Source organism: Seriola dumerili, unplaced genomic scaffold, assembly GCF_002260705.1.
Source record: "Seriola dumerili isolate Sdu_G_001 unplaced genomic scaffold, Sdu_1.0 BDQW01000044.1, whole genome shotgun sequence".
In the NCBI taxonomy this organism is placed as follows: domain Eukaryota; kingdom Metazoa; phylum Chordata; class Actinopteri; order Carangiformes; family Carangidae; genus Seriola; species Seriola dumerili.
In genome coordinates this window covers 5,649,301-5,675,776 of record NW_019174299.1, presented here as the reverse complement: position 1 = coordinate 5,675,776, position 26,476 = coordinate 5,649,301, and the positions used below count along the sequence as shown (strand labels likewise).

The 26,476-nt window shown below is 45.1% G+C and overlaps 1 protein-coding gene across 1 annotated transcript in view; it reads left to right on the top strand.

The window, feature by feature from the left end:
* znf385c (zinc finger protein 385C) overlaps nucleotides 1-26,476 on the top strand; it is an 82,722-nt gene that overhangs the window by 35,055 nt on the left and 21,191 nt on the right. Inside the window, exon 2 of the mRNA XM_022739619.1 lies at nucleotides 25,137-25,279. Within this exon, the coding sequence (XP_022595340.1) occupies nucleotides 25,137-25,279 (143 nt within the window). The remainder of the gene's footprint in view (nucleotides 1-25,136; nucleotides 25,280-26,476) is intronic.

Here is a 26,476-nt window from a genome sequence, read left to right as displayed (position 1 = left end):
CTTGACAAGTGCACACAAATCATCCTTATGAGAGCACGAATGGAAGGCTGTCTGAGGAAATATTCCTCTCTCTCCCTTAATGTTTACAGTGCTCCTATCATGCTTCTGCCACCCGAAGCTGTTCAGTGCCTTCCATTGCCCCCCCACACACACACACACTCTTTTTCTTTTCTTCTTCTTTGGCTTCTTGGCAGGATGTACACACAAGTGAAACACATCAGTCATAGTGCTGTCCTGTAAGACAGTTTAAGTTTGACTAGTAGGATAATGTGCTGCCAAGTTGTACAGGTATGAAAGCTATGAAAAATAGCTGCTAATTTCCCCATTTGTGCATTCCTGTCAACTTACAAGGTGTTCACTGAGAGGAGGAGGAGGAGGAGAGAGAGAGAGACAGAAAGAGGTAGGACTACAGAGAGGAAGGGGAGACGAAGAGACAGGTCTGTGGGAGATCTAGAGAGAGAGTGGGTGAGTCAGTGTGTGTGTGAGAGAGAGAGAGAGCGGGAGAGAGAAGGAACAGGCAATTACACCCAGCTCCTCTCCCAACAGCCCCATTCCTCGCCTCCTTCAGGCCAAGTGGAGCAGCAGCACGAGCAATAGGATTTTAACTGAAGGATAACGCGCATCAGTAGGATCTGAGATTTCCCCGGGATTGGTCGCCAAAACAACGTGGGAGAAAAAAAAAGAGGATACAGCACTGCGAAGAAAGAGTTGTCATTACAGAGACAAGAGAGGGGAACAAGTCAGTCGGAATTGGCTCCAGCAGATTTCCAGGCTCTGTACAAGTACAGGACGCGTCCAGACCTCACCTGTGCGTCGTGCATGCCCCTCTCTCTCTCTCTCTCTCTCTCTCCCTCTCTCCATATCTCTCTCTCTCTCTCTCTCTGGGGATAAAAGTGCGTAATTTTTATTAACCGTTTTTACGCACGGTGACACGCCGAGCTGGAGACACGCGGATACGGTCCTGGACGCACGATGCTGATCGGTAAGTGTTGAACACCTTCAGTATACTCCACTCTTCACCGCTGACAGTGTGGCTGCGCTGTGAGTACAGTCGTCTGTGACACGTTAATGAAGACTGCCAGAAAATCTCACGGCGTAGAGAAATGTTGCAGCGCTGCTGTTAGAGAGACAATCATCTTAAAGTGTGTTGATATCACTCAAAACATATGAGTGATGGGGCCAGGCGCGCGGACAGTGGCCGCCAGGAATGTTAGAAATACAGAGGTTTTTTTTTTTTAATCTATTGTAGGGTAATTAATCGCGCGTGCACGCTGAGCGCTCAAATAGATGATTGAAATTGACGTGGAATTGATGAATTGATCGGTTATCCACTCGTTTATCCGCCGCGAGAACGGTCGCAGATTTCAAACTGTATCGATCAAGTTATTTTGGGGCTTAAATTAAATCCTCCAGAACCAAACACGTGCGTCCTGACTGGTGAGCGGTGACGGACACTTCAGCCTCCTCATTATGAGTGGAAGTTTGGTCTTCCGTCTGAAAATAAAGTACAGGCTACTTATTGATTAGGAGAGTAATGATTATGTTTTTAGCTTTCTCTTTTGAAACGTGAGAAAGTCCGACAGCATCCTCGATTGTTGGAAAATAGGCCCACGGTGATCTGACCGAGCAAAATAAATTCCAACGATTTCCTCAACCAGCAAATTATGAGCAAATACATTTTCATTAAAATTGACTGTGCTGGAATTATTGGCTATTTGTAAACCGGTATTGATTTGAGTGTGTGAACAGGGTGATGGGAGGTTATGTGCATATTAGAAATGAAATGTAAAGAGCGTGGCCTCTAAAGGATTTTCTTCCTAACAGAGTCAGATATGCAGCTAAAATAATCAATAAATAGTTATTTTCAGAATTCCCACTGAGCCCTCAGAAAATCAGAAGTCCATTTGTTTTTATTGATAAAAATGATTACCCTCTGTGACCTATTAAAGGAGTGAGGTCGAAAATCAATTTTTGGATTTCTTCAACTTTTTTAAGGTTGAAAAAATGTATAAAATCTTGACTGTGTTTGATATTTTTGATTGAGTTTGATAAAGTGACCCACTGAATCCAGAAAAGAGAGCTTCTTTACTGCATTTGCATAATGAAGTCCGTCTTATCTGTGATTGTATCGGAGAATAAAGGTGTACTTTCCTTTTGTGTGGGCTGAGCTGAGGGATAACTAATGGACCTGCGCTGCTGTGTTCCCGTGCTTCACCTGAAACACTGAATTACAGCCGCGGCTCAATCCTGTCCTCCTTTCTCCTGCCAAAAAATCCTTACATGTCAGAGTCCGTCCTTCCATTTCAGAGACGAGGACCAGCAAATGAAAGAGAAAATGTGAGAATGAAAAGGATGAGATTATTACAGGCATCCAAAGAGAATACACAGATAGTCTTGTTTTCTGACTTGGAGGCACACCAGGCCTCTGGAGGTGATGGATCTCGCCTGTAAGTGAGATTGTGGGGTGCTTTGAGATTTTGGTGCTCTTAAAATGGCTTCGGTACATTGGCTAGTGACTCATGCAAATGGATGCCACATTAGCATTTCCTCAGATATTTACTTCTCCTTCTAAACGCCACCTTTTAATCCCTCCACCAGTGAGGATGGATGCACTCGAGGCACCCAAGCCTTCAGCGTCGAGGTGTTTGACTGAAATGTTGTCTTCTTCTCGCTCGTGTCGGGTGTTCTCTCCCTCCTGGCCTTTTATCCAGCTCATAAAAAAGCAGCTCTACTGTCAAGTGGAGCCCTAACCACCCAGGCCTTTGTCTTGTGCTGATTTCACCATGGCCATTAGGACGTCTTAAAAGCGGTTTGGTGGGTCACAGGGGAGCCGTGTGGCTGCTGCTGCAGCTTCTTCTCAGTACCAGATGATAACAGCCGTTCCTTAACAATGGCTGCAATTACTCACCGTGCCATTGCCTCCTGAGAGGCGGCCACTGTTTCAGTTGAGGAGGAAAAAAGAAAAGGTGGAGGTGGGGGCTCAACCTTGTCTCGCTTCATCCATCCATCCACAACCCCCCACCGTGCCCCGAAGCAGTGGACAGGTTGTGGGACTGTGGGAGGGCTGATTATAGGCCTTGTCCCTCTGGGAGTGGGTGCCATTCTTCCTCTTCCACTGCTGTTTTTATCTGCAAGATCTGGGGGGTGTGGGGGTTAATCTACGCTAAACAGGGTTGAAGCTTGATCAGGGCTAATTACATGGGGTTACGGTTACTGACTGTGACCACTCAATGGGGGCTGGCCACACCCTGAAACCAGGGCTATGATAGACTGACAGAAAATAAGAAGAATGGCTTTGAAAATGTATGTTTTATGTATGTTTTGTTTTTGGTTTTTTTGGGAGTAGTATGAGAAACACATTGAGAGCACATTCCCAAATTTGGAACCCAAACCTCATTTTAATATCCAGCCTAACTTCCAGTCCTTGACCTTGAGGTGTGTGTGTCCACTTGCCCTTGGTTCCAGCTTTAATGTGTGGAGGCTGGAGGGGTTCCCAAGCAACACGGAGCAATAGCATGTCTGTTTGAAGTGGCCCTGTAGGTGGAGGGGGTGTAAATGAGGAGGTTAATGAATAGGCAGCGCTGTCAGATTGAGGGCTTTGGTCCACTTCCTACCAACTCCACATCTGTAACATCATCAAACCATCAGCCTCTTTGAGGAGCACGCTCCTCCTCCAGTGCGTGCTTTGCTAAAACATTTGCGTGTTTTCGGTTAATAGCAGCTGTGGGCTTCTGTCTCGACTGACTGAGTGTGTGTGTGTGTGTGTGTGTGGGGGTGTGAGAGTGTGTGTGTGTGTGTGTGTGTGTGTGTGTGTGTGTTTGTGCTTGTGCACATGCATGCAAAAAAGCAAAGCTTGAGAGGCAATGAGACATTATGATGGATGGACCTGCCGAGCCTCCTGTCTCTTCGCTCATCCCTCGTGGGCCAGAGGGATGAAGGTGGCAGCTCTCCAAGCTCCTGCTCAACCCACTTCTACCTTCTCTCTCTGACACACACACACACACACACACACACACACAGCAGAGACAAATAACCCACTGCTCTATTAGCTCAACAAACACCCCACCTCAAATGACAAATCTGTAGTCAAACTGACTTTATTTTTCATTGCCTCAGCCCCTATTAGTCTGCGTCATCTCTCTAAAGACTCCTGCGAGAATGAAAGTGTCTAGCTCTACCACAAATGGTAATATATATTATTTCATATTTATTGTTTCTCATCTTACTGCATTTTATATATTGTCCCACTGGAGTAAAGTTCTATCCCACGTTTATGCAGGAGTCGATGCATGTGTGTGGCTCTTTTTCACTTTAATGTGAGTCAGCCGTTGCTTCCAGGTAACAGGAACAATGGGACAGTTTATCTCTCCAAAACTCCTTTTCCATACTACTTTTCTTTTTTTGTTAGTCTCACTGTAGTCACTGACTCTTGATCTTGTTTTATCTTCCCCAGTAAAGTTGAGTCCGGGAGGTGATGTGATGTTTAAAGACAGATTCTATTCATGGAAGCTCTCTCATGTTTGCATATCATCAACCTCTGCTGTTCAGTAGCTGATCTGTGATGAAATGTTGGTATTCGAGTCTGAGTCACAGCTTCTACAGCACATACTCCGCCACGAGAGTCACATAAATAAGAGCATGTGAGTCTTGCCTGACGGATATCTTTCTGTGTGATTGCATAACGTTAAAGGGAAACTCTGCCGAGTTTTAAAGGTTGGAAAGAAGTGAGTTTACCTGACCTTTGTTCTGTTCCTAATCTCTGCCTGAGTCTGACGTCGCGAGGCTACTTTAGCCGCTGCTAGCATAACACACACAAACTTTTGACCTTCAAATTGTTGGTTGCATTGTGGGTAACATGGGGTCCCAGATTTTGACTAGAAAGAAGAATGCATGGAATAGTTGATTATGAGTTTTTCTTTTCATCATAGAGTTTCTTCTTCTTGCATTTGGAAGAACGTGGGAAAACCATGGATTTCTCTTTAGTTCTCTACTGTCGCTGACACAAAATGTACATGCAGCTGGATACATACAGGGATATAACACTTCAGAACTCAAAGTGAAATGCCCACATTTGTATGTAAATGTGTTTCAGTATTTAGAGTGGATTTCTGTGTGCGTGAATCATATTTAGAAGCGGTGGGGGAGCAGGGTGAGTGGGTGGACTGTGGCTGCAATAATAATTAGACCTGTCTACATGGACCTGCAGGCGCCTTTCAGACATGTCAAAGGTCAGAGGTCACAAGGTAGTGAAGTTGCTGTAATGGTACCTACTCTGTGCTGTTCTGTTTTCCCCTGAAACCCATGAATATTCATGAGATTTTTTCTTTATATACACACACTTGTATGCTCTTTGTAGTGGAATGTAAGAGTGTGATTTGGATTGTGGCAGGAATTATACATGACAGCCTTTGCACGTATGACGTTTGTATGCATGGTTCGTATGTGCCCCTCTCTGGCCTCAGGGCCCCCCCCTGTGGGGAAAATGCTTATGTGTGAGTGACGGTTCAAGTCATTTCACAGAAATGACAGCGTGGGTTTGATTGGCCCGCCTGCTGAAGTGATGGCTTCAGAATGCTAAAAGCTGTAGGCATATGTGAGGCCCAGCGGGAGCTCTGACAACATGAGAAATGATCCCATGCTGCACTCGGCACCAAAACCTCACCACTTACCCTCTGATTCCCCCGGTGCTGAGGCTAAAGATGGAGGCCTTGAGGAGAAATGGCAGCACATCACCTCCCAGTGTTGCCTCTGTGTGTGTGTGTGTGTGTGTGTGTGTGTGTGTGTGTGTGTATGTCTGTGTTTGTGATTGTCTGTGTTTTTCTGCGCTTGTGAATTCATCAGTCTTCAGCAGGTCAGGCAGCTTTGAGCTGAAGTGGGTGACTAGTTCTTCACTGGATGGTCTAACCTTGACTTAAATGAAGAGAGAGAAGAGTTAAAGGCTTTTAAAGACGAAGGGAGCAGACAGAGAGGGAAAGAGTTAGACAGGTGGAAAGAGAGAGGATTGAAACATAAAGGGAATACAATCTAAAAAGGAGATTTCTCTTGTTCTCTCCTATAGTTCCCACTTGTCTCTGTCTCAAGTGTATTTCTAAGTCATCAAAACAGACTGTCTATATAACCGCCATGTCTCTCCAAGCACGACGATCAGCGGCTGAGAAAGTAACAAAGGCCATCGATTTTACAGTCAGCTCCAGCCATCAGAACCCGGTACCCTGAGCAGCGATCTGCAATACTCCAGGGTTTAATGCGCGTAATAGAGAGCAGCTAGTGTGTAAACGGTGGTAAGTGTAAACAGAAGACGCGGTGATCCAGCTCTAATGGCTGTCTCTGCTCCAGCTCTTTGTTAGCCGTCGGGATGCTGACCTCCACCTGTACCGCACGCCAGCTCATGAGTGTTTAACAGCCCGCCGCTCGCCAGATTAATTGAGGTGGCTGGGAATTAATGTCCAGTCGTTGTCCGGGACGCACATACACACAAATGCAAATCATATGGAAAATGGTGGATGTACAAACAAGCACCCAAAAGACAAAAAAAAAAAATTATCTGAATGCAACAAGAGGGCTGCCCTACCACAGAATACACGGAATGCACCCTGAATAAACAATAAAATAAAAAGTTATTCATGTTTTCTTACACAGTTAAAGGTTTGTTTACATCTGTAATGTTTGAAGTAAAAAAGGAAGCTGAGAAACCCAAAATCTCTTCACTGTTTAATTATGTATGTGAATGGATTTTACATTTATGCAGTGAGAAAATTCAGGATTGGTGTCTTAAGAAAAAATTGTAATTAACTGTAAAAATGCACAATATACACAAATGAATGTGTACATTTTTTTTTGCTGACACACAAACACACACAAATATTGAACTCAGCTGAGCCTAAATAACAAATGAATAAACATAAATCAATTGGCAAAATGCAATCACCAAAACATATAGTTTGCATTTCCTGTTCACACACACACACACACACACACACACACACACACCACACACACACACACACACACACACACACACACACACACATATACATACACTCACAAGATGCAATCAGCAATATATATAGTAAGCATTTTCTGTATGCAAAAACACACACACACACACATACACACAGGCGGGGACACATACAAATTGGCAGAGCTTGTGCACGGAGGAACACGCTTCGGCAATTCATAATACACATAAATCAAATGGAAAAAAAAAACACAAACACAAATACATAAATTCTAGCAGGAAGTCTTGTTCACACACCCACACCGACACACACTTTAATGCAATCAGCAGCATAAATTCGTTGTGTAATCACACTGCAGTGAGAAAATGCAAGCGGTATGTGAATACACACAAGCGTAAATGAGTTGCTGAAAATTGCAAAAGAAAAAAAAAGTACATAAATACACACAGTGCATGTTTTTTGGGAAGGAAAAAATAGTTATATATCAGACATGTAGAATATGTACAAGCTCTGTGCACAACTCATCTAAAGCCTGCTGTTTAGTTCGGCTGCCTCACTTCTCCGTTTTGAAATTTTGCACTACAAAGGTGTCTGTGTGTTGTTTCTGTGTGTGTGTGTGTGTGTGTGTGTGTGTGTGTGTGTGTGTGTGTGTGTGTGTGTGTGTGTGCTGGCTTGCATCTTTAACAGAAATTGGCATTCTCACTTCTTTTCGTCAGTAGGCTAGTGAGCTGCTGTGGAGAGAGTCTGACTGGGAATGATCAGCTCTAATGATTTTATGAGAGTCTACATGATTAATGTTGGCACAGCAGTGTGTTTGTGAACAAACCTGTCTCTCTCTCTCTCTCTCTCTCTCTCTCTCTCTCTCTTCTTTTTCTCTTTCTCTCTCTCTCTTTTTCTCCCCTCCTCCTCCTCCTCCTACACCACCCTTCCTCCCTCATCTCAGAGGGAATATCCAGTCTCAGTGTGTGCTGATTTCTGTGGCGCTAGCTGCCGTTCGCCACATTAGTGTGTGACAATGGGTCTCTTTGAAGTGGGTTATTCTAGCGCCGCTCACAGCCCAGCGCAGCGGAGAAGATGTGCCAGCTCGCTTGTGCAGACAGGGCCAGCTACGAGCGCGGGGATAGACAGAAGGTAGAGACGCGCATGTGCACGCCCGCACAGACAAAACACCGGGGTCAACACAATAGCTTGCACACCCACATCCTCTAAATACGCTTTATATAAGTACTTCCATCTAGAGACAAAAGCCAAGCGCTCCTCCTCTGTATGCACGCATCTCCCTCAAAGCACAACACGGCACCAAATAAGAGCCGGCGCCGTCCTCCCATCACTTCATCAACAATCCATCTATCATCCGTCCGTCCGTCCATCCGCTCCCTCTGTTTTTTTTTTTCCTGTCCTCCTCTGTTCCCTCTGTAGGCCCAGTCCAATCTGAAAGCTTAGTTGAGCTCCGTCTCTCTCGGCTTATCTCCAAAAGCTGCCTCTTTCATTTGAGTAAATGCCTTCATTCCCAGCCCCTCTATGAGGAAGCTGATAAGGGATGTCTTTTATCCACAGCAGATGCCCCCCCCCCCCCCAGCCTAGTGTGGGTGCTTGTGTGTATTTATATGCCTGCATGGTATATGCAAAATTAAATGTGAGAGATTATATTTCTGAGTCTTGTGTCAATGTTTCTTATATATATCTATATATATCTATATATAGATGTATAGATATTGTGAGACTTATAGGAATAGTTTCTGTATGAGAATAGCTGCTGATTCCATGATGTAAATATGCGGCGCATCTTGTTTTGAGCTGTCGTCTCATGCTGCCTATCATTCAAATGTGACATTTCTATGATTGCACATAATCACACAAGGCGGCTGCAACCTAGCAGGTGCCTCTAATAGGAAGTGATTAAGTGGGACAAGCTAATCATCGTGGTGCCTTCCTCACGTGTGTGTGTGTGTGTGTGTGTGTGTGTGTGTGTGTGTGTGTGTGTGTGTGTGTGTGTGTGTGCGTGTGTGTGTGTGTGTGTGTGTAGATGTGTGCATGTATGTGTTCAAGAGGAGGCTGTCTAACGAATTGATTAGGGCTGCAGAGTGGATTTGTTGCCAGGCATTGAGAGATTAGTTTTGTCTGTGTTTGACTCAGTCTAAGCTGCTGCCGAATGCTGCACTTCTGTCTCCGCTCTAACACAACAAATATATCAATTGGCCTTTGATGCTACGAATGCCACCGCTTCACTGAAGACTTTTGTTTTTTGTTTTTTTTTCTTTTCAAGATGGAGACTCGAAGCAGAAGTCTGTGTCTGTTTCCTCGCCGTCTTCCTGTTTCTGTCTCTCTCTGGTGGTCACACCCTGCTGTGGACACTGTCACATGAGCACACAGTGATGCAGCAGGTGGTAGTAATGGTGCTACACTGCTTCTCTCTGATCTGTAGTAGTCTCAGGGCCAGAGGAGCTGCCCCCGGCTCTCTTTTAGACACAGCTTGTCTCCTTAGATTTTGCATTTTCAGGCATTGCCCTGCCCATTTGGAGCTCCTGCCCCCCCCCCCTTCCTCGAGCTCGAGCTCACACTGCAGTCCATCTCTCCAGGGATGTATGAATAAAATTTGTAAAGCTATTGGAGCCAGAGCAAGAAAAATACTCCTCACTGGTGCCTGCGGAGCCTCAACCTCATTGACTTGGCTTTGTTTGCTGGAGACCAACGATTTTGTTCAGGCTGATCTTAGCGGAATGGCGAGCACAAGAGTCAATGAGAATGATGCATTAGCAGCTCTGCATCTATTAAAGCTGCTTGCTGTGGTTGAAGCCAGACACCACTTTGCAGGGATTTATCAAGCCGCTTACCAAAGAGAGGTGATTGAATTCATTTGCTTACTAATGAGGAGGGTTTGCGAATTGTACACTTCCCCAGCTACGCCTGCACCTGTTAAAACCATTTGCTTATTACTGCAATCAAATCCACCGTTTGTTCAGTGTTACAATCAAACCGCTTTCTGTCACCTCATCAGCTGCCTTTGTGGCGCTCTGGTACTTACACCCATTCCATGTGTGCCGGTTGTTGTTGGCTTGTGTCAGTCGGTGTCGGAGCTTCCTGTTGCAGCTAATTGAGGAGCAGAGTTTGTGTGTGTTCGTGCCGGTGTGTTTTTCAAGTTTTTCAATAAACTTTAGACTTATTTATGTTGTGTGAGGATTTTTCTCAAAACAAATTCCAATTATCTTGAAACAAAGCAGAATTTTTAAAATCACACCACTGAGCTGTGACAATTTGTTCCTGCTCATTTGCAATGAAAAAAGGCGAGGTGAAATGAACTCATGCCAGGGTCGTGTTTTCAACTCAAGTCAAGTTTGAATCATTTGTTGAGGTGATTCTTTTTTGTTGTTCTTTTGTGTGATATACAAAAAAACTCAATTGCAATCAAATCCAATCAAATAACTGTGTCAGCTCTCTCTCTCTCTCTCTCCCTCCCTCTCTCCTTCTCTCCGTCAGTCAATAAAATAGATTTTATTAGAGGTAATTGTTCCCTCTTTGATGTTCACGATGTCTTGATTAGTCCTATTCTCTGGAGTGTTGTCGTGGAGAGTCCACACTCCTGCTGTTGTTAAAGCCAGATTAACGCTAAATCCTCTTTGTCTCAGCAGACAGACTGAAGTGGGTTAGCCGAGGCCGGCGTAGTCAGATGGGGTTACAGTGTGTTAGCCAAAGGTCAACAAAGCTCCAGTTACACCAGAGTTATGTCATCTGCATCAGCGAAGGGACACCCATGGATGGTGCCTCATAAATATGGGATTGATCCCGATGATGTTAAGACTGATGCAACCGTTTGGTAAGATTTTGTCTCAGCCTGCACTGTACCATCGCCAGCTCAGTGTTATTCTAGGATACATTTATCTGCACGTTAATTCAAATTTAAACAAAGTACACTGTAACTTACATCGCACTGTAAATTCGCAGCGGTGATTTTGTTAGAAACATTTCTCATAATATAATTATACAAAAAAAAAACTCTTGTTTGAACATAACTGTGATGATTCCTTTGTAATATAATTACCCCTGTCATGAAAAAGAACATGACAAAATAAAATTCAAGTGTAAAATGACTAAGAGGAGTCTCTAATTAATCATTACAAAGAGAACACATTACGGTAGATGTATAAAAAACACTGAAGACTTACCAATGCAAATTAGCAAAGGTGGGTTTTTTTAAACTGAGCACGAGGGCTGAACAATGAATCGCAATAGTATCAAAATCGCAATGCGGCCAAGTGCAATATTCAAATCAGAAGAGCTGCAATTCTTTTCATGAAGGGAAAAATATGTCACAACAGACCATAAATGAAGCGTCGAGCCTACAAACCATATTCTCCACATGTAAAGGACCATGTTTGTTTGGTGTAAGAGCCAACAAAAATCACATCATCATCATTTTTATATTTTTCAGTGAAAATTAAATTTAAAAATGACCATTCCAACTGAAATCATGTGAGTGAATCTGAATGCATATCGTTCAGCCCCATGTGAGTAGTAACTCTTAGTAATGATCATGGGAGTTTAGTCTGGATTACTAAAAATAAAAATATCAGTGTAGTATTTTGCTACCTTTTCCTAACAGTAGAAATAAGTTACTCCGCACAAAAATTATTCCATGACAAGTAAATGTCCTGTATTCAAAATTTAACCTCAGCTGAAGTACAAAAGTATTAGCAGCAAAATGTTGCTAAAGTCAAAAGAACAAGTTGTGGTCAGGCGGTGGAATGGCCCCTCATCAGTGTAATATCGTAATATTGGATTATTATTAATGATGCATTGCTGCTGTGTGATGCTGTAGCTGGTGGAAATAGAACAAACTTCATACTAGTTTAATCTGTAACTGTGCATCTTCATCTGTGCATATTGTATAAGCTCGTGACATGCTGTATATTAAAAATCTGAAGATGTGAGTACAGATCTCATGTAAATGTAAAGTGGAAGTATAAAGTTGCATAAAATGGAAATATTCATCTTCAAAATGGTTCTTAAGCACAGTGCTCAATATAATAGACTTTGTTAGTGAGCATACAATGATGTTAACGTAATAAACGATTATTTCATCCCTAAACTGGAAAAGGAAAAGTAACTGAAAACAAGCCTAAATAAGAAATAATAGAAAAGCAACAGATACATAATATGATGTAGAGGAGGACTACATGTTGTACAGTCTCTAATAACAGTTTGAAAAATGAGTTTAGGCAGTAGTGGTGTTGAGGAGCTGGTCATGTTATGGAATCAAATTAAAATGACGTTCCATGTGATTTAAGTCCATGTGAGAGGAAGAGTTTCTTTGAGCAGCCAAAGCTGTGATGCTCATGCTGGTATGAGGACTGGAAACGTCAGATTCATGCAGCTCCCGCAGCGGCAGTCCGAGGCTTACCACAGGCAGACTGGGAAGAAGTCTGTAAAATCAAGATTTCACATGATGAGGGCTTAATCTAGTGTGTGTGTGTGTGTGTGTGCGCGCGCGTGCGTGTGTGCGTTTACAGTACTGGCCGCTTTGTGGGTGTTCGTCCATCCCAAATGACCCCGGAGCTCATTTTCTGTCTTTTCTTTGGGCCGTCTCCGCCGCGCTCTCTCTCTCTCGATAAGTAGTAATGCTTTGACGCTTGAGGACACTTCAGCAACTTTCAATCGAGATTAATCTGTCTTTGAGATCTGCCAAGGTCTCTGTGGATGCGCAGCATAGAGAGAGCGAGTGAGAGGAAGAGAGGGGCCTTTTTGTAGCTGCTGTCTCAGAGATGTGGTTCCATTCCCACTCCGCAGCCAGAGGGGACAGCTCACTATATCATTCAGCCGTTTGTTATTTTGTCTGAGGGACGAGTTGGCCGAAGGGGAGAAATGTCTGTCTCTTTCCCCCAGTTGCCCTGAAGGAGAAACCCATGCATCTTTCTGCAGAGAGGGTCCGCGCTGTTTGGTTTAGCATGTATCCTTGTGTGTGTGTGTGTGTGTGTGTGTGTGTGTGTGTGTGTGTGTGTGAGAGAGAGAGTGTGTGTGTTCGTGCAGACGTCCACATCAATATGTGTGCATAAATAGGAGGCTTATTCTTAAGCTATCAGGTGTCAGAGACTATTATTCAAGCTGAGTGAACCAGATTGAATTCCTGTGATTCACTTTGGTTTTTCGTTGGTGTTAAACTAAACAAACCCGACGGGGTGCCTGTGTTTTTTTTTTTTTGACAACTCCGCTTATTTACAGCCTCTAGTGTCTCCATTCATCTACCTCTCCCTGCTCCTTTCGCTTTCAGCAGTGCTTCTCTTCTTTCCTTTGCCGAAGTGTCTCTGCGCTGCGTCACCTCGTTTGTGCTCTCGTACCGATACTGGCGCTCACAGGGGCCGACACCGAGTGCGGGTTCGACTCTCTCTGTCCACTCTGGGAGTTTACACAAGCAGGGCGATATCCGTTTGCAATTCCCACTGATTTGCAGTGAATCGCAGTGATCCGTGTTTCTGCTGTTTCTGCGCCGGTTATTAAAAGCCAGGGGAAAGGTTACAGTAAATGCCACTCAGCTGATGTGGAGCGCAAGCTTGGCAGACCTCCCCAAACCCCCCCACGCCACTCTGACTTTCACTCTAACATTTTGGGGGAACAGAAATTTCACTTTACTTGCTTTAACCCCCCCTCCCCCCCCAGCTACGCCTGCAAAATTGGCAGCTGCAGCCCCAGGCCTCCAAAAAAAAAACCTTCCATCTAGCTTTACCTAAAAGTCTGCTAAATGCTGTGTTCCCCGCTTCAGAATTAAGATTAAAAGCAGCCACAAACCTCACCAAGCGCCTGAGTCTGACAAATTGGCCGTTTCCTCTGAATCCTCTCTCCTCCTCGTCTCCAGCGCCGTCCCTCCCAGGCTTCCTCCGCTCCCCCCCTCCCTCCCTTTTCCCTTGTCACCACTTCTCCCAGACACCCTGGGCACTCATCACAGAGGTCACGCACCTGTCGCCTGCTGTAAACAGGAAATGAATAATTCAAGAGTCGGCGCTGGTTGACTGCAACAGCTGATGGTCTCTCTGTGCCGAGCAAAGATTTATCCCAAGGATTCGTGTTATAATCCTCAGCTGGAATCACACTAATGAGAAACGCTCTCCGGAGAGCCTGAGGACCCACTCTGAGCCAGACCGCACGTCCTTGACCTCTGTGGGTGATAAAGTTAGTTTGAAATGGCAGCCTGTGGTGGCACGAGGAGCTCAACTGCTACATATGCTGCTTTGCATTTCTAGGTTTGCAGGATTGTGCCGACATACAGTCAGACAAAGTGTATTCCTAACTGGGTTAACTGTGAACAAGTCAGCAGCTCTCTTGGTATTTGGTATTTCCTCCTCTCCTCTCCTCTCCTCTCCTCTCATCTCCTCCTCTGCAAAGGGAGCTGGCCTATTAAAGAAAGCAAGTTATATTTGAGAAAAACTAACCGAGTAGCAGGTTGAGAGGCAGCAAGATGCCAGTTGGTTCTGGCGGGTAGCTGGAGTGATTGCTTTTCGCTCCTTATCGCCACACCAGCAGGTGTCTAAGACGCACTGTACTGCGGCACTCTGAGGGGATTCACAATTACAACACCCTGGCCGCCGGCTCACACCGCCACCACTGCACACACAACTCCCATCCCCATCTCCACCCATCCATCCCTCCGCTCTTCTTCTCTTACTCTCTTCTCATCGAGTGAAATCCTGCCGGCCAATAGTAACTTAGGAATCCTGTTATGGCCTCGCTCCACCAAACACCTGCACAGACTCTGATAAGAATCCTTATCTGCTCAGCCTCGTGTCTCCACCCGGGCAGAGCAGGAGGGCCCTACAGCTGGAGTGGAAGGTATATAACACCACCATGGGTGGTAGCATTGATTGTTTTTCAACCACATTATCCTGTCTGGCGTGTCATGTAGGAGTGCAGCTAGGAGGTAGGCAGCTGTGGCAAAGAGGAGTGAGGTGCTAAATGTTTTGTTGTGAAGTTTTCCTATTTAAAAACTGCAGCGGCTGCCTGCAGTACAATACCTCATATGAGGAATCATCCATTTATGCCATTCCTCCCCCTCTTTGTAATTACACGTGAGGAATGAGAGGAGACATCTGCGTGCCAGCACTTTGAGGAGAGGAGGAAGGAGACAACAAAGGGCAGAGCAGTTTCTCACAAAGTGCAGCTGTTTCTCTTCAGAGAGCTTGAATGGCCCGTCCTATCTCAGCCTGAAAGTGGCTCGCAATCTCTGATTTCTCAGCCGCCGCTGATTGGAGGCCGACGTTTGGCACAGGATGACACTTTCCCCTCCTCTGTAAGAATGTGTTGACTGTGTCTGGGCCCGACTCTTCTCCTCCCGTAACAGGTGTTCAGACGTGGACGTGAGAAGAGACGGATCATTTAGGGGGGGAAGTGGTTGATGGGATGACAGGTTCTCACAGCTGTACTAGGTGGCGTGTGTGTGTTAACGTCTGCGCTGTGGGGTGATGCATCCAAATACAAATGACACACTCTCACGTCACCTACAGTTCATGAGCATTAATCGCTCTGCATCTGTCTCCACCGCGCACTGTATTTACACAAGTGTCGGAAAGTGCGCGCATGTGACCGCGTGTAAATACTGAGCAGTTTGTGCATTGTGTTTGCTTGTCTCCTGGCATTTGCCCACCATTATTTCACCTTTGTTTAGCCGCATATGCTGCACAGGATTGAAAACCAAATGAGTCTAATGGATCCACGAGGCATGGCACTGCGACCCGTAAATTAAGTCCCACAGATGTGCTTCTGTAGATTAATCTTCCCCGCTCATGAGCAATTATGCTGGCAGTGACGCCGAGGCATGAGGCTGATTTGAAACAATTACAGCCCAGGTTGGGCAAAATTAGCTTGTTCATTTCCCAAGGCCGCTGCTGATTGAGTGTGAGGGCATTTTAAAAATCAACCGAGGGGTAATTGGTTTTTAACAGCGGCGCGTCCTTCAGCCAGCCTTATAACCTGTGCACGGGCTCGTTAGGGTTAAATTCCTTTAATAAACTGTCTCTGAGTTTTGCTTTCAGTCAACAGTGATATTAGTCAGGATTTTGTAAGCTACTTGGCTAATTAAAATGATCTTTAAATTGCTACTGTGTTTATTTTTTTTCTTGAAATGTTATCTGCATTACAGAGTGTGAGCTAATTTATGCATTAGCGCTGTGCTAACCTTCACAGCTGGAGGACTTTTATTACAACAGTCGTTCGCATGCCATAACTCACATGTAGCTGCAATTCTGCTCCTCAAATGATATAAGAGCTGTCTCCCACTTCCCTGTTATGTGTTCAAAAAAAAAAAAAAAAAAGATATTTGGCCCTACAGCTACGACTTAAAAAGAACAGGAAAGCTTTGTCTTTTTTTAGCCAGTACACATTTTCATTAAGAGTTTTAATTGGCCGTAGACATGTGCCTGAAAGCGGGACGGAAATTAGGTTTGTTATAAGAAAAGTCTAAAACAAAGAAGCTGAAAAAAAGAGGGAGTGGGTGAGTGGGTGAGTGGGTGAGGATAGAGACATTTCGTGAAAAACAGGGTGGAACGGGAGCAGACGATAGGCAGGCCATTTGAAGGCAAGAAAAAGAAATCGGCTCTGGAAGGCAATTTACTGGCTTTCTGCAAGTACAACTTTCTTAGCAGGAGATCTTTTGCATAACAATGAATGTGATGATACACAAATAATGTACAGTACAATTCTCTCTGCAAGCTGTTTGCTAGTGTCGTTCGTATGAATAAAGGGAACGCTCTCGCCTGCAATACCTATGATTTGCAGCTGTGTAAATGAATCATTAATCGTTAAGGGACTTTTTTTGTCCTCTTTGTGTGTGTGTGTGTGTGTGTGTGTGTGTGTGTGTGTGTGTGTGTGTGTGTGTGTGTGTGTTGTGACACAGTGTTCGTCCCTGATGAGAAATTCAGGGGAGGATTTTTCCACTGCATTCAGCCCAACTACAACTTCATTTTCCTTTCACATTCGTCACATTCTCATAACAACCTTTGTGTCTGCCTCTCAGTGTCTGAGTGAGTGTTTTCATCTCGTGCTCCTCTCATCTCATCAGGTGAGGAGCTAAAATTAGAACGCAACCTCTGTCTTGTGCTTGTTTTCTCCCGCACGTCGCATCCTCCTTCCTCGGAAAGATCTGAGCGGCCCGGCTCGCCCACCATATCTAATCAATTTATAATGAGTTGTCACAGTTGGCATGATGCGCTGTGTGACGCTTGGTTGACCGGCCTGATATTTATTCATGTAAAAAACGATGTCGCACTTAATGCCACTTCCACAAATGACTCAATTTGCTGAGGAAATGAACCTGATCTGAGTTCCTGTCAATCATGCTGAATCTCCAGACCTGGGTTTTTTTTTTTTTTGGTTTTTTTTTTGCGTGTGTGGGCCTGTCACAACTTTGAAACAGTTTATTCAGTCTTATTTGTTTTGTTTTGTTTGTTTGTTTGTTTGTTTTTTTGACATGAAGCTGCAAGATGGCAGCGCTAGTTCAGATAATGAAGAAGGAAATGAGGCTGACGACGGCTCCCTCGGACAGATGTTTAAACTGCATTTGCTGCTGCCTTTGATCATTTCCCTTTTCAATAACGTCTGTGTTACAGAAGTTGATTTTGTTTGTACCCAGAGGTAAAAGTCCGACAGCTGTCATTATATCTGTAAAGCAAAAGGAAAGAGATTAGGAAAAGTGTGGGTGACTTATTAAAGCTGCTCAGCCTTAGGCTTGGAAGCAAAAAATAATAATAAAAAAATAAAAATAATGTTAATTTTCACGTTTTTCCCTTTTCGACTGTTTATCATCACGTTGAAGTTCTGTGTACAGCTGCCGCAGAGTGATGACTGGCCGTCGGCACCGTGTGCATAGATTAATGTGTTTGATATTTCCCTTTTCCCACCTCCTTTTTTTCCTGTGTAGCATCAGGAATCAGTGGCATCTCTGTTGCCCGCCCATCCCCGGCTGCCTTGTAGGGCCTCGCAGTGGGGAAGCTGAGCAATTTGTCTCTGGATAGCTCCGGGCTTATCGTCTCTGCTTGACAGATGGGCTTTGCCTCTGCTCAGGTTGGGTTTGGTAGCAATGCGCTGCTCGCTGCTTGCCTGACAGAACTCATTATAGACACTCCCTGGGAGAAGAAGCATCTCCACGAGGTCCCGTTGCCAACCACCGGACTGCCATGACTCACTACTGAGCCAAACACAGAAGACCCGAACATGCTGCTCAAATGTTTTCTGTAGTTTGAGGTAAAACGTTTCAACTTAGGAATGAATCGCTCAAACCTGCTAAAAGCCAGCAACATTCAAACCTGCTAAAAGCAGCTATTAACAATGATGTAGAAGTAAAAAAAGAGACGTGATTAAACTAAGATTATTTCAGGGTCATACTGACCCTGATAATGAGAGACCCCATGTCTCTCATTGTAATTCTCCTAATTGAATTTGAGCCCGAACCTCGTTGTTTGTCAATGCCAGTAACACAGCTACAGGCTGATATCTTTCTCTGATGAGACAACGTCGCCGCGGAAGCCAGAGGCTGTATATTGATCTTGATTTAAACTTCAATGTCAGGTCATGTTTTATTTATCGGCTGCGAATTAGCCTCCACGCACCTTAATCCACACTGTGATGGAGCTGCCTGCAGTCTAAATCTGCTGCACACTTTTATCGCTCCATCCTTCTTTTCATTTTGCGCTCGCTAATTAATGAAGCGCTAAAACAACCCCAGTGATGGAACTTTAGGAGGGAGCAGAAGCTTGACCGAGTACTGAGGTGACATTTTAAGGTTGACGGAGATGTAATGTCAACCGACTCAGTGTCTCGACTTTGTACAATCCCTCTAAAATTGCATGCGAAAGAAAAGTTATGAAATCATCTCCCTTCCTGAGAGCGCTCTATTTTCAGTCGTGGGTCAAACTGTGCTTAGCCTTGCATATAATCAGGCCACATGGAGCAGTCTGCCACCTTCTGCAATCCAGGGAAAAGAAAGAGAAAGGAGGGCAGAACTACATATGAGAGATTTTTTTTTTTTTTTTTAACCGCAGATTATTTTAAAATAGGGTCGCTGAAAGTAAGTAACTGTGCTGAGATTAAATATAATCCTCGTAAGAAAAATCTTCACAACCTTATTAGAGCTCAACTCCAGTATCTCTGCTGGAAATATCTCTTCCCCCTCCTTCACATCATGCACACACAAACTGGAGAGGAGAAGAAACACGAGTGTGTGTTCAGCGGACGAGCGGCAGACACTGACTGTTCACACATCAAACGCTAAAGCTGAAGCTCTGTTCTGCCTATAAACTGTATTAGTCTGCCACACACACACACACACACACACACACACACACACACCCACCCAGGAATACAAATTGTCACGTGCAGCACACACACAGTCGTCAGCTTACACACTCCAGTACACAATATACACAGTCACAGTGCAGCCAACACGGCATGCCGAGTGACCTAGAAATAATAAAAAAAATAAAAAAAATGTAATTCAAACAAACAACTTTAAAAGGCTTTAAGGTAAAGTGAGGAAAAGAGAGACAGGAAGGATGGGGCATAAAATGAAAGGGCTCTTTGTAGAAATTTGAAATTGCATGCCATTGAGAATTGTTTACATTTCTCTCCTGAAACGATCAAAGTGGCCCACAGAAATAAAAGTCTCCAAAAAGGTCAATTTGAGCGCAAAAGCAGCCAGAATCATACATTTATTTGGCCACTTTCCTGGTTTGCATCTCCTGTTTAGATGCATCAAGACGAGATCATATCTGCATCTGTGAAGGAGCACGTAGTTCTGGCCTCTTTCATGCCACTAAACTAATCAAATTGGCTTAATTGAGGGCTAATTGAAGTTCCTTCATCGCCTCTGCACAGTTTCATCTAATCAGTCCAGTCACATCCCAGCTCAAACTCATGGTTTGCAGATTATCATCACACTTGAAGGAGGAGTGGAGAATGGGAGTGAGGGAGGAATGGCTGGGAATTGAGAGGAATAAAAAGCTTCAGTCTTTAATTAAAACTGATTGTGGTTAATGTTCTCTGTCCATGCTGTAATGGTTCCCACGGTGGCCCTCACACCACCTCCTGATCAAGCACAAGCTAATTGGCTGTTAAGAGTCACTTTGGCCCTCTCTCTCTCTCTCTCTCTTTCTCTCTCTCTCTCTTTCTCTCTCTCTTGGAATGTCCCGACCTCTCCCTCTTTGTCTCTCTCTCCCTGTGTCTCTGAGGAGTAGGTTCGGACATCCAGAGGCAGTGTAATGTCATTTCATGCCCTCGAATGGCTGTGAGCCTCTAATACACCATGAGGCCAATTTACAATTTCCAGGCGCAGCTCGTGTGAGACAGCCATTTGTATGCATAGCATGTCTTGGGTTATTTCATACCTCAGCTGAAAAAAAAAAAAAACCACTCTGTCAGTCGGGTTATTGTAACTAAAAAGCTCCAGTTCTGTATTCATGTGGAGAGTTGTAGTTGCTGGCTCTTCCTGCGCTGTCAGATCCAGTCCCATCAGCCCGTGGTCTGAGCCTGGGCAGCGGCTGCCTGGAAGTTTGGAGGGGTGGGGGGGGGGTGGAACAGTGTGGCAGATGCACAGTGAGCAACATCGCATCACGAGGCTTAATGTATGTGTCAGGATTTGACTGTGTGCACATTCGCGACGGCTACGATCACTGACTGGCATGTGGGGACTGTGCAAGGCAACTGAGGAAAGAATCATCCACATGATGCAGAGTAATTATGACCGTACAGTGTCTGCACTTCACGCTCATCATTGCACCGGTCAGGAATTCCCCCTTGCACATTCCATTGCAAAACATTCAAGTTGAGATGTGTAAAAATTCATTGTCACAGCTGGATAATCAGGTCAGAAGCCTGATGGCGAAGGTCTAACTGACAGTCCAACTGTTACTCAGCAGGCAGTCACAGCTGAGCAGCAGAGCCGCGGTGCATAATGCCCTTAAATTCTGCAGAAGTCAACAAAGACAACAGCTCCTACCTTACTGATCCTACAATCACACAAAGAATAAATCACCAAACCAGAGACAAAGGTCTCCTGTGTATTCCTTTAAAACCTTCTTACACAAAGGATTTCATCATGTTTTCTATTCCGTCAGGCTCCGTAAGAAACGGCAAAATAGAGAGTCTTCACTCTCTGTTGTGGTGGTTGAAGGACTTAGGAGCAGGAGTAGTCTTGTACATTATTTTACCTCACCACGCGGCCCTTCGTCTCTTTATACAAACACCGTAGCCGAAGTCATGAGGATCCTCGGGGGGGTCCATGAGGTAGCATTGCTAGCAGCAGTGCTATGTCCTTGTGTTTTCACTCTGTGGGCCGTAAATGAGGACAAAGGGAGGCACTGGCAGGCTGTTTAGAGTTTAGACCCTGGACAACAAACAACAACAGACCTTGCAAAGTTAGAATACATCTTGTTCAGTTTGGTGAGTTTTAATTCTGGAAAACATCCACTTAGAATTTGAATCAGCGAACCGTGGGAGTGTACAGTTAATGAGTTTCACTCTCACAACAAGGTGCTGGAAAAGTAAAATAAAACATAACTCAAACTATATTCCATCCGTCCGTTAGCTAGGCAGGTTGCCGGTCTATCACAGGGCTGACATGTAGAGACAAGAAACCATTCACGCTCCACGGGCAATTTAGAGTCGCCAATTAACCTGACCTGCTTGTCTTTGGACTGTGGGAGGAAGCCAGAGGAAACCCACTCAGCCACGGGGGACAGACAGAAAGGCCCCGACCGAACCGGGGTTCGAACCCAGAACCTTCTTCCTTCTTGCTGTGAGGCTAAATGGACCATATGTCGCCTCAAAATGATTCAGAATCTGAATTTGTTTTAGAATATTTACAGAAAAGACGTGTTTCTCCCGTCCGTCATCTGTTGTACGGCCTACCTGACATGGCACCTGTTTTAAGCCGTCTTTGGGAGACTAGACAACAACAGGCAGAGGGAAAAAGAAGGTGGAGATCGACTCACCAAACTCCAAGACCCTGCTGTGCCAGCATCTATCCCACATAATTACACTGGGCCACAAATAGAAAGACAGTTTTCTCTTCTCTCCTCTCCTCCCCGACCCTCTCCCTTTCTCCTTCCTGTGCCACTCAGCAGCGGTTTGCAGGGATATGGAGGGCACAGGGGGCGGGGTGGAGGTATTTAGATGTGAGAAAAGGCAATTTGTCAGAAACCTAAGGGAGCACTGGAGTGATGACAAGAGAATTACAGTAGAAGGACTAAAGGGTTGAACGGCTAATTCTGCCATAGCGGAAGAGGAACGAGGAGGGAAGGCTCAGTATGTTTGCTTGTGTATGTTGAATCCATTATTTTTCTCAGATGACCAAGTAGAAAATAATTGAAAAATCCATGTTTGAATTCTACGGCTGGGATGCACCACCCTGCACAAACATATACACACATCCAAGTGGATGCGATGTGACGGTGGCTGTTGTGTAACCCGGCCCAGTGAGTCATGAGAGGGAGGAATGCGTTGTTGTGATGGTTGGAGGAAGAGGAGGAGGAGGAGGAGGAGGAGGCCTGCCTGCCTGGGGAAAGACTGGCGGAGACAGTCAGATCCGGTAGCAAAGTCATCTGGGAGAGAGAGAGACGGAGGCTGGACATTTGGTTTCAGGCCTTGCCTCAACTGCCAGTGGTCTGAACCGCGGACCGCAAGTGATGCGTAAATAAATTTGAGCCTTGACGCAGACATGACTCTGGACAGGAAGAACCACATGCAAACAAACACACACATATGTGCAGACACGCACACACGCTATCAAACGAGTGGAAAATGACGCAGTGTGATAGAAGGAGGTTATCAGAGGCTGCAGGCTGAAATACAAAACACAAGAATCATGCTCGAACACTCAAAAATGTCTGTTCTTTTGCTTTAAAGTGTGCTCCTACTGGAATCAAATACAATATGTGCCAAGTGTAAAATTATACCTTGTTTGATTTTGTGTTTGTGTGCATGTTCTGTGACTGTGTTTATATTGACTTCCCCCTCGCCCTGGGAGCTATTTGTTTTCAGAGAAGCGTAGGCAGTTTCTGTTTGTATGCGTTTGTGTGTGCGCTAGGCTCGCATGTACCAGACGAGTATCACACGCACGCACTCCTTCGCTCGCTCTGTCGTACATGCCTGGATTCGGGCTGTGCCTCCGCGGCGGCGTTATCATCCAAAGAGGCAAACAGCCAGGCCCTGATTTAATAAGCTGCCTAGGGAGTCACAGAGAGGTGGGGAAGCACTATCAGCTGATAACTGTCCTCCCTGCAAGCCCAGCTCCTTCCTCTGATAGCCCTGCCAAGAGGAGACTCCTGCTTTTCTGTCTGAATGTGTGTGTGTGTGTGTGTGTGTGTGTGTGTGTGTGTGTGTGTGTGTGTGTGTGTGTGTGTGTGTGTGTGTGTGTGTGTGTGTGTGTGTGAGCGATCCCCCGCCGGCTGCTGCCCACGTGTCTGTAGGCTGCGTCTGTCCTATGCTGCCTCACTCTCTGGGTGTCAGACAGACAGCAGAGGAGAGCCCACACAAAAATGCAGGCCTCAGACCAGCGCTAAGGAGCATATGCTCAGAGCTTCAGTCCCCCGCCCCCCTCACACACACACACACACACACACACCCACCCCCACATTATGGCTGCCAATCCTGCCAAGCCACAGAAAAGCCATGGACCAGATTCCCCATCTATCACTGTTCTGCACTTCACAAAGCTCTACTGCTACTACTACTGCTACTACTACTAAGATGCTACATCAAATAAAAAAAGAAATAAAAACATGTTTTATTTTGTTGAGTGCGGAGCCTTTGTAGCCATGTTTGACTGTCTTTAGGTGAACTGTAAGTGGAGTAGCTCTGTATTTCATGCAGCCTGTGCAGAGCCAGTGGAGACAGGAGTGCATCCTTTTTTGTAATGAGGCAAAGAAAAAAAAAGAAGAAGGATTAGATGGTGGGTGGGTGCATAGTGTGCTTTGTTTTCATGCTGGAGTTCTGTTGCAGACCTGCATCTGAAACTGAGTTGGAATGAATGGTCTTTTCTTGAGTGTTTTAATTAATTAGGTGAATAATTAAAATAAAATATTTGCATGAAAGACTTAACAACCTTATCACTGAACATGGTCCAGGATTTAGTCAAATTGGCTGCTGCCATGTTTTCAGTACTTCTTTCATTTCCACTCATTTGTCTTTATGTACAATTTCATCGTTTGATATTAAATGTTTCTAAGATTAAGAGCGATGAACTCATGATGATAAAGTCATTTCATTTCTCTGTATGGTAAACAGAGGTGTGGACTGTGCGCTCCCAGGAATGAATATATTACTGTTTTTTTTTTTGTTTGTTTTTTTTATTTTGTTATTTTACAGTGTTTTTGTCTTCACCTCTAGCTTCCTGTACTCCCACCATCTGTCACTGAAATCCTCCCCCACCGTGAAGGTGCTCTTTTTTTTTGGCTAATCTTTTCTATTTCTAAGATGCTGGCATTATTGTAAGGTCAGTGATTGCTTTTTTTTTCTGTGGTGTGCATTATCACACACAAATACCTCACAGTGTATGTGTGTGTGTGCGTGCTGCAAGAGGGCTCACAGGATAGGCATACTTTGGGGTGGCCACGGTGACCCACAGCTGACACCGATGATTGATCCTGGTGCAGGGATAAGTGCCTGCGCACCGCTGAGCGCACCGGTCCACTGAAACGCAGCCAGGTGGAAAATTAGAAATCTCTTCATCCCTGGTCCATTTGAAATCCGATATCTCCCATCTTCCCTTTGCGCAGGCACCTTTCCTCAGCCAATACATCAGTAATTAAATGATGTGTTTGTGCGTGTGTGTGTGTGTGTGTGTGTGTACATGAGGGATAGGTGCACGTCCTTGGGGGGAATCAGTCCGGGCAATTGGGGCGATGGACGTATTAAGTCTCCAGTAAAACTGCCCACTAACAGCAACACACACTCGCTTCCACACACTGTATCGTCCCAGATACAAGCACATGCACACACATGCATTTGACCTGTGCAGTGTGTGTTGGGTGTCAGCTGGAGGTGTAATGGCGCCTCTGGTATGGAATGAATCACAGTCAGGCCCCCTCTGTGTGCTGCACCTCACCATCATTTCCAGCTCCACTCCTACAATCACACAGGGACCGAAATCTCCACCCTCATGTTACGTTAACTATCTAACATCCATCTCTTTGTGTTGTCCAGGTACATCCGCCCAGGGCAGCCCCCTCCTGGCTTCCCTCCCCGTCCCGGGACGGCCCCTGCAGCCTCAGCTCGACCTCAAACAGCTCCTGCCCTTCAGGCTCAATGGATCCTCCCCCCTCAGCCTCTTCCCCAACTTTAACACGGTGAGTCCGATGTGCTCTCATATACATCATGAAAATTAGTAATCAGATGAACAGGGGAATCAAAGTGGAACAAATTAATCTGTGGCTTTTATCAAGAAGGAATTTCAACAATAAAGGCCTCTAAGCCTAAAAACAGCCTGTAAATAATAAGGCACCTAATCAGATCCAGCAGAAATATCATGTGAAGAGGTGACTCATCTCACTGCGGAAAAATATTGCGATGACACGTGTTTATTTGAGCTTGAAAGAAAAAAAAGTCTTTTAGACTCAATGAAAATGGAAAAATATGACACAGGGGGAATGAAAGGGAAGAGTCCAGGCACCTATTGATTGGAAAAGCCCCAGCAGAGGTATTAGCACTATTTTGTACCCTGGGGCAGCGAGAGTCTTTTTCTTTATGGTGTAAAGTTTCAGAGTTATGATCCACATACTTCATAAATTTTGTGTCAATGTTCCACCTCATGCTGGTTGACTGGTTTTTATATCAGCGAGCGTTATTAAGAAAGACAGGTCTATAAAACTGTGTCCTTAATGCTACAGCCCCCCCTGTTATTCACCACATCACCGTCCTCCCTGCCAGACCTCACCCTCATCCTCCTTCACCGTGCTGAGGCCCTCGCCTTTAGGCGTCTCGGGGGTGCTAATCTTAATTCAGGCGTCGTTTCACCTCTCAGCATTGCTGTCGTCACCTCAGTATCAGCAACTCTGTATGGATGAGAACATTATTACTTTGTTTCCAACGTCAGCAACTAACTGTTCGGTTTTCAAGCACGCTGGCTCTGATGCTTACCTCGCCGCAGTGCCTGGAATTAAAAGCTTGTATCTTTGATCCTTTACTTACAGCGCTATACCCATTGTCATTTTGTGTGTGTGTGTGTGTGTGTGCGTGTGTGCAGGCACTTCTGATTTCTTTGATCCTAGTTTTACGGTGTGTGTGTGTGTGTGTGTGTGTGTGTGTGTGTGTGTGTGTGTGTGTGTGTGTGTGTGTGTGTGTGTGTGTATGTGTCCCTTATCGCACACTGTGAAACCATCTCCAGTTCTGTGGTCTGTAAATGAAACATAAGGCAGAGCTCCAGCATACACTCCACATTTTCAAACCCAGTGAAGAAAGGTAGGATGAGAGAGAGAGAGAGAGAGAGAGAGAGAGAGAGAGAGAGACTGGCTGCTACTTTCTGTGGAGCACATGTGTGAGGGGGT